Source organism: Lynx canadensis, chromosome A1 (genome assembly GCF_007474595.2).
Source record: "Lynx canadensis isolate LIC74 chromosome A1, mLynCan4.pri.v2, whole genome shotgun sequence".
NCBI lineage: Eukaryota > Metazoa > Chordata > Mammalia > Carnivora > Felidae > Lynx > Lynx canadensis.
Window position 1 is genome coordinate 94,639,117 of NC_044303.2, and position 14,249 is coordinate 94,653,365.

A 14,249-nucleotide genomic window follows, 5' to 3' on the forward strand; every position below is an offset into this window, starting at 1 on the left:
TCCGGTCTTATTTAACCCTTGACCAGTTATGTCATGTAGCACTTGTCAGCTAGAGCTGTAGGCAGAGTTCATACAATGATTTGGAATGAATGAGTGGATATTTTTTATATGGCAGTAGATGGATCCCAAAGGATATCATGTGGTCTTGACCCCTAAGCCCTCTTCTAGCACAAGAAAGTGGTGAGCCCATGATTCCCTGGCCACACAAGAGGGCAGGAGAGTGGCTTTGCAACACTGAGCCGCTACGGGACAAATTGTCCCAAATTAACTCCCTCACCAACTGACCGCTCTAAACCCAGACTTGTCAGGCACCATAATAGCATGTTTCGGCGAGGTTTGAAGGGAACAGAGGGTGGATGGTTCTATTTTCTGAGGTCAAGATATCTTTACAGGGTTGCTTGAATCCAAAGCAGAGAGAGAGAGAGAGAGAGAGAGAGAGAGAAGGGAAATAAATACCAGTGTTGAGTTCCCAGATGTGGCATAACCAGATCGTGTGTGTTTCTGGCTGGCCCTGACCTTTGTAGTTAGGACTGTGAGCCAGAAGGGCTGTGTGTTGTAGGGACTTTTTTCCCTTTTTGTTTGTTTGTATAAAACCAGGGAGGGAAATAGTTGAGTAAAATCCAAGAGTTTCTTCTATTTCACCTCTCAAGAGGCCTGAATCATGGAATAGGAAGGCACTTGCTTGCTATTTGCTTCAAGTGGTGACTCTCTGCGCTGATGTCGCTTAGCCTCTTTGAACCTGTAGCCCCCTTTGAGAAGGTTAAAACTTTCCCACTTCCTTGAAGAGTCTGATTTTCTCTCCTGACCTTGTAGATTCCTTGAGAGGCCTATGCTTTGTGAGGTCATGGTAGTGGAGATGTTACCAAGCTTTATGTTTTATAGTTTCTATTACAAAAACAATAGGCATGTGGTGGCTTTCCAGATGGATAAGCACGTTTTATAAAATTGGCTGTGCTTTTTCACTCTACATTATACTTTTTCAGGCTAATTTATTACCATTAGTACAAAATGACCTACAATTCCAGGGGGCTCACAGGCCTCATGGAGGCCAGGCATGAACTTCCAAGGGGGCTGTTTCTCCCAACCCTAGATGACTCAGTCATGGTCACCTCAGGGGCTCCTTTTTCAATTCTGTTGGATGTCTTTATCCCTGTTAGAATCCATTTTGGGGGGCACCTCGGTAGCTTAGTTTGTTAGGTGTCCCAGCTCTTGGTTTCTGCTCAGGTCATGATCTCATGGTTCGTGAGATCAAGCACCGTATCAGGCTCTGCACTGACAGCGTGGATTCTCTCTCTCTGACCCTACACCACTCATGCTCACTCTCTCTCTCTCTCTCTCTCTCTCTCAAAATAAATTAATTAATATTAAAATTTTTTTAATGTTTATTTTTGAGAGCGAGCTCAAGTGAGAGAAGGGCAGAGAGAGAGGGAAACACAGAATCTGAAGCAGGCTCCAGGCTCTGAGCTGTCAGCACAGAGCCCCATGGGGAGCCCGAATTCATGAACCACAAGATCATAACCTGAGCTGAAGTCAGACGCTTAACCGACTGAGCCACCCAGGCGCCCCGTCTCCTTGAATTCTATAGTTCATCTACGTGGAGAGCAGTTTGTGAGGTTGCAAGGAATATAGCAGAATTCAGAGGTGGTTTGTTGATACATTCAGCTACTAATAATGTGAAAGCTCAAACAGCAATAAAAGGTTGGTAGTGCCATTGCTTTCTGGATGGGGAAACCGAGGCTCGGCAGGAATGTGGGACCTGTCCAGGATTACTCAGCTAGCAGGAGATGGAACAGAGTCCTGCAGACAAAGTGGCTGGTATGAGAGTTCACAGGCCACCTTCCAGTCTATGCAAGCAAGAGCAACGTACAGTGGGAAGCTGCAAGTAGGGAAGGCTTGTTGAAAATTACACTTTTGTCACGGTGAGGTGATGAACACATCCAGTTAGCTGACTGTGGCTGGCTTTTGAACGTGCTGATCGTTGCCTGTGAATTTTCATGTGAGTAGAGGCCTTATCGTGGTAGAGGAGGGATCCCAGAGGTGGGTGGTGGTGACGGAGGGACCATACTCTCTTGTGGCACCCGTTGAATTCCCCTGTTACTTATCTAAGAGCTGGGCCTGAAGTAAGAGCAAATGCATCAGGGACACTAAGTCTCAGGGTCTTAGGAGAAAAAAAAGAATTAGCATCCACAGTTGTCCTCCCAAAACAGGTTCCCAAGTCTCTAAGTCTGTCTGTCTGTCTTTCAGAAAGAGAGAGAGAGAGTGAGCTAGGAGGGGAGGGGCAGGGAGAGAGGGGGACAGAGGATCTGAAGAGGGCTCCATGCTGACAGCAGAGAGCCCAATGTGGGTCTCGAACTAGTGCACTGTGAGATCATGACCTAAGCCAAAGGCAGATGCTTAACTGAATGAGCTGCCCAAGAATCCCCCCACCCCAAATCCCACCCCTACCCCAGGTGACTGAGTCTTAGTGATTCCACAGGTTTATTCTGAGGAGAGTTGTTAGCTAGGCCCCATGTCCTGTCAGACTTAGGCCCCATTGACACAGAATGAACCTGACCATCTCCTCATTTGCTCAGGACACTCTTGACCCTAAACTATTCCCCATAAATCACCAGTGCGCTGTGAGATAATGCCACTTTTTAAAAAATTTTCCGTGGAGATGGGGGGAAGGAGCAGAAGGGATTTGATAAATCTACCCACCTGGAAACAAAAATTGTCTTTTGCACTTGACACGCACCTGTATTGTTTACCCCCAAGAGGGTGCAAAATAAAACATTTTCTAAGTTTTCAACCCGGAAGAACAGGTGAGAAAAAGATAAAAATGTGGACATTCTTGGGGTGCCTGGGTGGCTCAGTCACTTAAGCATCTGACTTCAGCTCAGGTCATGATCTCACGGTTCGTGAATTTGAGCCCCACATCAGGCTCTGCACTCACAGCGTGGAGCCTGCCTGGGATTCTCTCTCCTTCTCTCTCTCTCTCTCTCTCTCTCTCTCTCTCTCTGCCCTTCCCCAATTCGAGCTTTCTCTCTCTTAAAATAAATAAATAAACTTTAAGAAAATGTTTAAAAAAATGCATTCTTCAACAGACACTGCTTACACGTTGGTGGAAGATGAAAGGAATAGTCCGTTTCCCAAAAAGAAATCCTAGTTTAAAAAAATACTTGGTTCTCAAAAGCCTGCCATTGCATATTTGCTATATTTGTTCCTATTTTGTTTGCAGAAGGTTTTAAAGGCATATGATGTAATGAAGTAAATAGTATTTTGTGGTTGAAAATTAAATAGGTCTTTTGTATTTTAGGTCTTACAAGAATTGCAAGGTGCGGTGAGCCTTGGGAGCGTGTGTGTTTTAACTGGAAGGCAGTGCGGAAGATGAGGGGAAATGTTCTAGCTCCTTCCTGAATATAATTACAAGCCATCATCCCTCAATATTTTTGTGTGTGTGTCCACTAACCTGAAATAAAAATAAATAGGGTTTTTTTCCCCCCTAAATGTGTTACAGGGCCCTGTTAGCATCTCAGATGGAGCCAACATTTGCCAGGAGCGTTTTTCCTTGTTTTGATGAGCCAGCTCTAAAGGCAACCTTTAATATTACAATTATTCATCATCCAAGCTATGGGGCCCTTTCCAATATGCCAAAGCTAGGTAAGTAAGATTTCCTGTCATGATATGTGTGAATATGTTAATTACAATAGTGTGCATATATATGGACCTACAGATATATGTGTATACTCGCACATACATATGTATTTAACTCTTTAATAGCTTTTATAGCAATGGCTTTTCTAGGCTGTGTGTTGGTAGCGTATTATAATTAGGGAGAGCAGTCACATGGGGTACGTATCAGCACCCACATTTTAGAGATGGCAAGTCCTGATTCTTTTTGCACAGGAATCTGGGGACGCCATTTTGTTCTACTTTGGTAGCCTGTCTGCCCACTAGTTTGGGCTTCAACATTGATCGTTAGTGATAAGCTCGAGGACTTAGGCTGAATCTGGTACACAGATGTGTTTCATTTGGCTCGCGTGATTTTTTTTTTCCTTCTGATTGAACTTTTAAAAATCCAGAGATTTCTCATAAACATCAAGATTTTTACTCCCTTGTAAACTTAGAAGATCTAACAACGCAGGGCCTGCAGCTCCTTTGTGACAGCAATAGTTACAGCTCATGAGAGACTGTCCCCTGCAGACGCCTCCCCCCCAGACTTGCCATGGTCCCCACCACTGCCCTGTTAATGTTTGCCAGCCTGATTCACATCAAATACCTGCCCTCGGCTTTGAAGGCCCAGCTTGCCTCTACTGAAGATCTCGCTGAAACCTAGCAATGGCAAAATTATCCTTCCATGACCTGTCATAGGCTGTAGATTAAGCATCATGAGAGGTGGCCTGGTCAATGAAACAGTAGAAGTAGATGGAAAAGATGAGAGATGGGTGGTGGGCGTCACTTGAGGTGCCCATGGATTAGGTCCTCAGTCAAGACCGTGTTATTCAAAATACTTATTCGGAGCAAAGATGCTGTCCTTAGACCTTCCTAACGTGGTTTGTTTTTAAATGTCTATTTATTTATTTTGAGAGAGAGAGAGAGAGAGAGACAGCACAAGTGGGGCAAGGGCAGAGAGAGAGAGAAGAGAATCCCAAGCTGGCTCCACCCGATCAGCGCAGAGCCAGATGTAGTGCTCGATCTCACTAACCATGAGATTGTGACTTGAGATGAAATCAAGAGTCAGATGCTTAACCTACTGAGCCACCCAGGTGCCCATTGTTTGTTTGTTTTTAATTGAAGTACAGTTGACATACAAGATTACATTGGTTGCAGGTGTATACCATAGTGATTCAACAATTATGTAATATTATGCAATGCTCACCATACAAAGTTAGGAGTTTTATTTTTTTAATCTTTATTTATTTTTGAGAGAGAGAGAGAGAGAGAGAAACACACATTCAGGGGAGGGGTGGGGGGGAGACACAGAATCTAAAGCAGGCTCCAGGCTCTGAGCTGTCAGCACAGAGCCCGACGCCAGGCTTGAACTCACAGACCGCGAGATCATGACCTGAGCCCAAGTCGGACGCTCAACCGACTGAGCCACCCAGGCGCCCCTAAAGTTAGGACTGTTAATGACCGACTTCTCTATGCTGTACATTCTTTCCCCATGGAATTGGTTTTATAACCTAGAAGTTTGTAGCTCTTAATCTCCTTTACCCATTTTGCTCATCTCCCTAGCCCCCTCCCCATTGGCAACCACCATTTTATTCTCTGTATTCCTGAGTCTGTGCTTTTTTGTTGTTGTTGTTCATGTGTTTTGCCTTTTAAATTTCACATGTCAGTGAAATTGTATGGTGTTTGTCTTTCCCTGACTTATTTCACTTAATATGGTTTTGACAGGCTTAGGGGTGCAGAAATCCACACTGCTAGACTATGGGTGACAGTCGACTCCACACATTGTTTCAAAGGTAGCTATTACTGCTTAGGTTTAACAGTGATTTGGACTAAAACCAATTTCCGTAGGTCAGTCTGAAAAAAGAGACGTGAATGGAAGCGTGTGGACCGTTACCACCTTTTCCACCACTCCCCACATGCCAACTTATTTAGTCGCGTTGGCCATATGTGACTATGACCACGTCAGCAGAACTGAAAGGGGCCAAGAGGTGAGTGAGGAAGATTCTGCAGGTAAGGGTGCCTTCATACTGGCCACAGGTGGTTCATCCATTCTCTCTGCATCCAGGGGTTGTGCCTACATTTCCCATCGTCACCTCCTGGTGGCCCCTCTGACTTTTTCCAAGCCCCGTTGAAACCCTTAGGGTGGCTTTGCAGATGGGACGCCACCATTCTCCCTTTTGGCTCTGTGGAAAGGCTGCACTCAAGGTAGGTTCTGGGCCCCCTCTTCCCGGGCTGTTGGCACCTTTCAGAAGACAGGGGAGCTGCCAAACTAGCACCTCGAAGCTCAGGTTTACCTGTTGTGTAGCCGATGCCATTCATGAAGCGGGGGTGATAATCCAAGTGTCCAGCAGTCTGGGCACCAACCGACCAGAAGGGACACCAGCTGGGAACAACTGTAATGGCAGACGGAGTGCCTGCAGGACGGATGCCTGTAGGTAGGTATCGCCCCATCGAGAAGGAGCCCCGCTGGATTCCGATTCCTCAACTCTGAGACACCTGGCACCTCCCCACAGTTGTACAAAGTGGGCGCTCTGTCCTGAAATACCAGTTTTCACCCAGTTACAGCCTCATCACATAATAATCCTCTCAGAATGGGGCGCCTGGGTGACTCAGTCGGGTGCACGTCTGACTCTTGATCTCAGCCCAGGTCGCCATCTCATGGTTCGCGTGTTCGAGCCCCACGCTGGGCTCCGTGCTGGCAGCGTGGAGCCTGCTTGGGATCTCCTCTCTCTCTCTCTCTCTCTCTCTCTCTCTCTGTCTCTGTCTCTGTCTCTGTCTCTGTCTCTCCCCCCCCCCACCGCCTCTCTCTGCCCCCCCTTTCAACATAAATAAATAAATAAACTTCAAAAAATAATAATTCTTTAGGAAAATGTCAGGGCTGCTGTGACAAGTGCTTTACATGCTGGTTCACTGCCTCTTCTGCAGTGTGGAGGGAAGGCCGATTCCGTAGGCCGGGATCTTGCTTGCCAGATGGACTCCACAGAGCTGAGGAAAATCAGGCCCCCACAGTCCCATCTGAGACTCTCTCCTGGGCCCGCCCCAGATCTTCCAGGCTTGTCCCACTGACTTGTGGAGATAACAAAGCTGTGCATGAGCCAAGTCTGTCGCCAGGGGGAGAATCACCCAGAGCTGCTCCTCTGGAGGATGCATTAATAACACCGTGTTAGACGGAGACCACAGCTTCTCTTCCTCAACTGTTGGCTCCAGCCTGAAGAATCACTGGTAGATCCTTGATATCCACAGATGGAACACAGGCCACGTCAAGCACAGCCAGAAATTTTGGGCACGATTTAGTGTTTTAATCTTTCTTAATGTTTATTTATTTTTGAGAGAGAGAGAGAGGGAGGGACAGACAGTGTGAGCAGGGGAGGAGTAGAGAGAGACAGAGACACAGAATCCGAAACAGGCTCCAGGCTCTGAGCTGTCAGCACAGAGCCCGACACGGGGCTCGAACTCACAAACTGTGAGATCATGACCTGAGCCAAAGTCGGACGCCTAGCCAACGGAGCCACCCAGGAGCCCCCTTGGGCACTATTTAGAAGCGCGTGCTTTGTGCCTGGCATGAAGGAGCCGAGCCCCGGAGCTCACGAGCGACCCGAGGTGGTGTGTCAGTATCCACATCTCAAGTGGCTTGCCCATCTCAATGCTGCCATACTGCAACCACGTCTCACAAAAGGGACAGGTCTGTTTCTTGGTGAAGGACAGCCCTGAAAAGAAAACCAGCTGCTGTTGGAAGCAGAGAGGAAATGGAACATGCCTGAGAAGGTCATGTGCTTAGCCAGAAAATTGAAATTTGGGATGAATTTATCAGCGGAATGCTGCATTTGGCGATGGCTCAGCTCTGCAAAGGGAAGGAGTCCACCATAGTCTACAGGGGAGCCAGAATGTACTCTTGGAATAGTGTCCAGAGTATATGAAGAGTTGCTTATTAAGTAAGAGATAAAAATTTAGTAAAATTGAAAATGCGGTTAATCCTTGTTGACATCAAGATAAACGTGGAAACGTAACTAAGGATGGAAATCATATATATATGTATATTGTAAATATTAAGTTTATTTATTTTTGAGAGAGACAGAGAGACAGAGAGAGAGAGGAGGATGAGTGGGGGAGGGACAGAGAGAGAGGGAAACACAGAATCTGAAGCAGGCTCCAGGCTCTGAGCTGTCAGCACACAGCCCCACGCAGGGCTTGAACCCATGAACCGTGAGATCATGACCTGAGCTGAAGTCAGACGCCCAACAGACTGAGCCACCTGAAAATCACATACTTTGAACAGAGCTTAGCACGCACAGGCATGTGTAAAGGTACTCCTCTCTCAGGCGGTAAGGTCTACTGTGCTCATGGAGAACCACAAGAATACACTGGTGGACTAGCCGTGGTGTTGGAAGAACTTTGTGGCCGCATCTCCAAAGTGTTCCTCACTATTTTGTGTTCCTGGTGGCCCTGCTGGGGGCTCCCTGCCCCTTCCCACACACTTGAAATCTCCATCCTTTGCCTCCCCTTTGGCTTATAAAATGGTAGTTTATGAGAGGGGCTTTGGAAACGTTGAGTTAAATATACAAAGGCTTGATTATTTTCCCATAGGTTACAGTGGAAATGCACACATCTTGAATGTGGGGAGTGGGGACTATTCTTTCCACTCGGTAGCTTAGGCTTTGGTTCAGCAATCTTCCCCTTGCCTCTGGAGTTAGAAATGAGGGGGGCGGGGGGAAGGTGGGTAGGTGTAGCACAGGGGCAGGGCTGAATCCTGGGGCCTCCTTCCGAGATAAGGAGGCCTCTGCAGCATGGGGGAGGCCGAGGAGAACGAGGTAGGAGGCCTCAAAAACAGGTGGTTGCATTTTGTGAAAGGGGAACATTCCTGAAGACCTCACGTAATGCAATGTTCACATAATTCAAGACAAGTTTTCCAGCAGAAATAAAAGTGAAGTTAAGGTGGATGTGTTCTTGGGCTGCAGCCATCTGCAAATATCGTCGCTCTGCTTCTCATTTTCCTAGCATTCTCTCTAATGTTTTGCAGAGAACCCTTTCTCAAAGCGACTGTGTTCACGTCAGGACAATTGCCCTCACGCCCTCATTGCTAACTTTTGTAACAAGGTTACTGAATTTCACACACGTTCTGCAGCATGAATGTTAGCGACTCCATTAAAAAGTGCTCCGATGGTGGTGCTGTGGGATAGAAAGTGATTTCATATTAAAATAATAATGAACGGTATAACAAGAGCAAATTAGCCACCGAGTCACGCAAATAAATTCCCGAGTCCCCAAACAACAACACAGTTACATTAAACCTAACAAAACGTGGCAAGGCTTTCTCTTTACCTGCTACAGAGGAAGGGGTCATAAACAGAATAGAATTCCCTTGTTCAACAACTGTAAAATCATAAGACTTGTGATGCACTTCTTTAAATTAGGGGAATTAACCTTATTGAAAAACTTTGAAAACAAGATCACACTGTTAATGATCTTAGCATTGAAAACATTAACAAACCGTTTTAAATTTGCACAACTCAGGTGTGTTTTATAATGTACCATATGTGTGAGCCCTGCTAACTGCACAGTTCTGTTTTGGAACATTGGAAACATGTCCTAAAAAGGGAAGCAAGGGTCTGAGATACCCTCTTACTCTAAGATAGAGTCTACATTTTCTGTAGGGGTAGATACCATCCCAGAGATTATTTCTGAATTCCAAAAGTTACACATGTTATTGTGAAAAACAAAACAAAACAAAACAAAACACGACTAAATAACACCCTTTCCAGAGAATCACAGCTCACATCTTAGTTAGTGACTAGCCTTCTGGACTTTCTCCAGAGCATGTACACATTTACAGCTGACCTTGAAGAACACAAATTTGAACTGAGTGGGTCCATGTACACACAGATTTAAAAAAAAATTTTTTTTTAGCACTTATTTATTTTTGACAGAGCGCAAGCGGGGGAGGGGCAGAGAGAAAGACACACACAGAATCCGAATCAGGCTCCGGGCTCCGAGTTGTCAGCACAGAGCCCAACATGGGCCTTGAACTCATGAACTGTGAGATCATGACCTTAGCCGAAGCTGGATGCTTAACCAACTGAGCCACCCAGGCACCCCAACTTCCTTATGATTTTTTTAAAATAACATTTGCTTTTTCTTTTTACTACCTTACTTTATTGTAAGTTTACAATATATGATACATATATAAAATATGCATTAATCTACTGTTTACGTTATCGGTAAAGGCTTCCCGTCAACAGTAGGCTGTTAGCAGTTAGGTTTTTGGGGAGTCACAAGTTACAGTTATATGCAGATTTTTGACTGCACGGGGTCAGCACCCTTAACCTCCATGCTGTTCAGGATTCGTCAACTGTCAACATTTTGTCGTGTAGCTTCTTCTGGAAAGGTAAGTCTTTGACTCGAGAGCATCAGAAAATTGGCCCATGCAGGCTGCCTCTTTCCAAAGTTCATTACCGCTTTCCCTAATCACTGCTTAATTGTTTTTGATTTAGATACGCATCTGGGCCCGGAAAGATGCCATCGCAAATGGAAACGCAGCCTTTGCTTTGAACATCACAGGTCCTATCTTCTCTTTTCTGGAAGATTTGTTTAATATTAGTTACCCTCTTCCTAAAACAGGTGAGCCATCTTCTGTTCCAATGCCATTGGTTTCCTATTGTTGGGGCCCTGGGTTAAGGTCAAGGGCACACAGAAGAGCCTCCCCGGACCCATTGTTACCACTTAGCCGCTGTCAGAGGCAGCCCTGCGGGCGTCCCATCCGTGTTTGACACCTTCCCAAACACAGAGGGGCCTATCGACTATTTCTCCATACTCTGCCCAGTGCCTGCAGGTGTTCTCAGCATTTAGATTCCTCCTGGGTGTTCGATGCCAGCCTCTCCCCCTACAGAGGCTGCTTTCCCTCCTGCATTCTGTCCTTTCCTCTCCTAGTGCATGTGTGTGACAACACAGTTCTGGATCCTTTTAGCAGGCCTACGTGAGTTACTCCATGTCCCATGAATAAGGTTGGTGGTGGTTTATGGCAGGTAGTGTTTGTATGTCTGTTTGTTTTTTAATATTCTTTAGCTGTGAGTCATTGGATTAGGACGTGGGGATCCTTTCTGTCGTACAAACTTGGAATCACGTGTGAACCCTATACAGTCCTTGAGGAAATATAGAGACATTTTGTTGCTCCTAGATCTCTACAGTATGCCCTTAAAATTGTGTTGAGCCCCTCTGCTCAGAAAGCTGTCCAGCATTTTCTCGGTCTCTGGTATCGTGTCAATGTATCTTGTTCCTCTGACCTGTTCTGCGAAGTCTTGGAAAAAGTGTGCTCTGCCTTTTTCACCATCAGCTCGGCTGATGGTGGAAGAGGGTGGGAAGTAATTGTCCGGGAGCTCAAGCCTCCTGAGCACCGGCGAGCCAGGGGTCTAGGCAGCTTGAGCCTTCTGGCTGGGGAGGAACGGGGAGCAAACCAGGCTTGGCCCATTCAGGGATCCCGGAAGTGATACCTCTCTTTCTGGGAGTTGGAGGCATCAGAAGCCTGGGCTTGGAGACATCTGTGACTGGAGGATCTCACGGTGACACTTGTCTAGGCAAGAAAAGTTCCATTTGTCTTTATTTACATAAACAGCGGTGCAGAGTCACCCTCCATTCCCTGTTCCGTAAAGCACCTGCTCCCTCCAATTAGTCTCCTCGTTATTGTCCCCACCCCTTCCCTGCTGGCCCCCTCGAGCCCGTCTTCCAACACTGAGGCACAGGGGAACTTTCCACAGCGAAACCTGACAACCGTGTTACTGTAATATTACATATTGCTGTCCTCTTTAAAACCTCTCTGTGGCTTCCTGTTGCCCTGAGGATAAAGTCCAAACCCTGTGCCCTGTCTTTACAACAGTGCGTCTCTGGCCAAACTCTCAGGGCTTTTGGCAACTCCTCCGAGTTGGAAGGATGCCCAGCATCCGCTCTGTCCCCTCTCTACCTTCCTCTTCTCCTCTCCCTCAGGCTCTTGCACATGGACTTTGTACATCCTGCAATGCAGTCTCTCCAGCTTGTTAATTTGTATGTTTCTCAACCCAGTGCCTCCTCCTCCAGGAAGCTTTCCCTGATTCCCTTTTCCTCACGCTTCCACAGCATCCTATGCACCCCTCCATTTGAGCTCTTGACTTGACTACAACTTAATTGTTTCTCTTATTAGATCAAGAGTAACTTGGGTTCAGGATCCGGCTTGTCTTTTTCTTTGTGCACACAGAGCCTATTGAGACTTCTTCTTCTAGAATGGTAGACAGTAACTTTTTTTTTCTTTTTTAATGTTTATTTTGGGAGAGAGAGAGAGAGAAAGAGAGAGAGAATCCAAAGCAGGCTCCAGGCTCTGAGCTGTCAGCACGGAGCCCAACGCGGGGCTCAAATCCACAAACCATGAGATCATGACCTGAGCCCAAGTTGGATGCTTAAGCGACTGAGCCACCTAGGCACCTCTACGTTGTTAGAAGATTTGAAAGAAGAAGTGGCATGATGCTTTTAAGAATAAATGTGGACATTTAAAGATTTATAGACTTTTAGAATGGCAACTTCTCTTCTAAGTTTTAATTGTGCTTTTAACTTAAAAAAATTTTTTTTAACATTTATTCATTTTTGAGACACAGAGAGACAGAGCTCGCATGGGGGAAAGTCAGAGAGAGAGGGAGACACAAAATCTGAAACAGGCTCCAGGCTCCGAGCTGTCAGCACAGAGCCCGACGCGGGGCTCGAACTCACGGACCGCGAGATCATGACCTGAGCCGAAGTCGGACGCCCAACCGACTGAGACACCCAGGCGCCCCTGTGCTTTTAACTTTAAATAACAGAGTCCAAACTATATATACTACACATCCACACGATTTGTATTTTTGGTAGCAATGAAACTCAGGTACAATATAAATCATAAAACAGAGTGAAATAATGACCATAATCAGTGAGAATCTACGGAGCAAATACTGGTTACCTATTACTTTTCTAGGTGCTTTTTTTTTTAAAGATTTTTTTGGAATGTTTTTATTTATTTTTAAGGAGAGAGAGAGAGACAGAGCATGAGTGGGAGAGGAACAGAGAGAGAGAGGGAGACACAGAATTCGAAGCAGCTCCAGGCTCTAGCTGTCAGCACAGAGCCCGATGTGGGGCTCGAACCCACAAAGTGTGAGATCATGACCTGAGCCGAAGTCAGACGCTTAATTGACTGAGCCACCCAGGTGCCCCTCTAGGTGCTTTTTGAATGCAAAAGAAGTAAGTGGCTGGGGCTCTCTGTTTAAGTAGCTGAATTGGGGTGATACTTTCAATATGTAGAAACAAAAGCAACAGATCACCAAGTAAGGGATAATGTACTGGCTAAGTAAAAGTCTTAAAAGAAAGAGGGTTAAGAAGTGGTAATGGGAGTAGCCTACATATATAAAGAACACCTACAAATAAATAAGAAAATACAGTAGAAAAAAATAAAAGATACCTGGATAGATGTTATAAAGAAAAAGGAACACATGTAGCTAATACACTTATGAAGAGATATTGAACCTCATTAGTAACTGAGAAATGAATGTCCAAGGCCATGGTGAGGCCCCATTTTATACCTATTCACTTATCAAAAAGGAGGCATGTGACAAATGCCAAATGTTAGAAAATGGAAGGGAGTATCAATTGCTACAACACCTTTGAAACATATTTATCATCTTGCAATGTTGATCATTAGAATACCTTAAGACCCAGGGGCGCCTGGGTGGCTCAGTCGGTTAAGTGTCCGACTTCAGCTCAGGTGATGATCTTGTGGTTTTTGAGTTCGAGCTCTGCATCAGGCTCTGTGCTGACAGCTCAGTGTCTGGAGCCTGCTTTGGATTCTTTGTCTCCCTCTCTCTGCGCCTCCCCTGCTCACACTCTTTCTCTCTCTGTCTCAAAAATAAATAAATGTTAAAAAATATTTTTTAATTAAAAAAAGAATATCTTAAAACCCAATAATTCCATTTCTAAATAGATCTCCAAGAGGAATTTGATCACTTATGTACCAGAAGACAAGTGCAAGAATGTTCATAGCTATAGTTCTTATAATAGCCCCAGACTGAAGGCAACCAAAATGGTCATCGACAGGCAAATGGATCGATAAATTACAGTTCATTCACACAATGAAAAACTCTATAGCATTGAAAGTGAAACACTTTTTCTAAAGTTAAAAAAAAAATGAACTTGCCGATAGTAATTTAACTTCTGGAAGAATACACTGAAGGGTGAGTTGAGAGGCAGCCCAAAGAAAGATGTAAGTCAGCGGTTCTCAAACTTTAGCATGCATTGGAACCACCTGAAAGGCTTGTTAAAACACAGATTGTTGCTGCTGTCCCAAGAATTTCTGATTCAGTAGGTCTGCAGTTGGTCCCAGAATTTCCATTTCTAGTAAGTTCCCAGGTGGTGCTGATGATGTTGGTCTGGGGTGGGGGGGGGGGAATCACAGTATGAGTTATTACTAATATTCTCCATTAGGGGTTGGCAAACTATCAAATATGGCCCACTGCCTTTTTCTCTACGGCCCACGAATTAAGAGTGGTCTTTACATTTTTAAGTGAGTTTAAAAAATCAAAAGAAGACTATTTTGTTGACACATGACAGTTATA

At 45.4% G+C, this 14,249-nt stretch overlaps 1 protein-coding gene across 2 annotated transcripts in view; it reads left to right on the top strand.

Moving 5' to 3' along the window:
- The window catches only part of LVRN (laeverin), a 73,748-nt gene that overhangs the window by 16,552 nt on the left and 42,947 nt on the right, over positions 1–14,249 (top strand). For both annotated transcript variants that reach the window (XR_003969081.1, XM_030316892.1), the window contains exons 2-4: positions 3,497–3,639; positions 5,500–5,639; positions 10,140–10,266. Coding sequence is in view for 1 of the 2 variants with exons in the window: in XM_030316892.1 (XP_030172752.1) it covers positions 3,497–3,639; positions 5,500–5,639; positions 10,140–10,266 (410 nt within the window). In the remaining variant the exon portion in view is untranslated. The remainder of the gene's footprint in view (positions 1–3,496; positions 3,640–5,499; positions 5,640–10,139; positions 10,267–14,249) is intronic.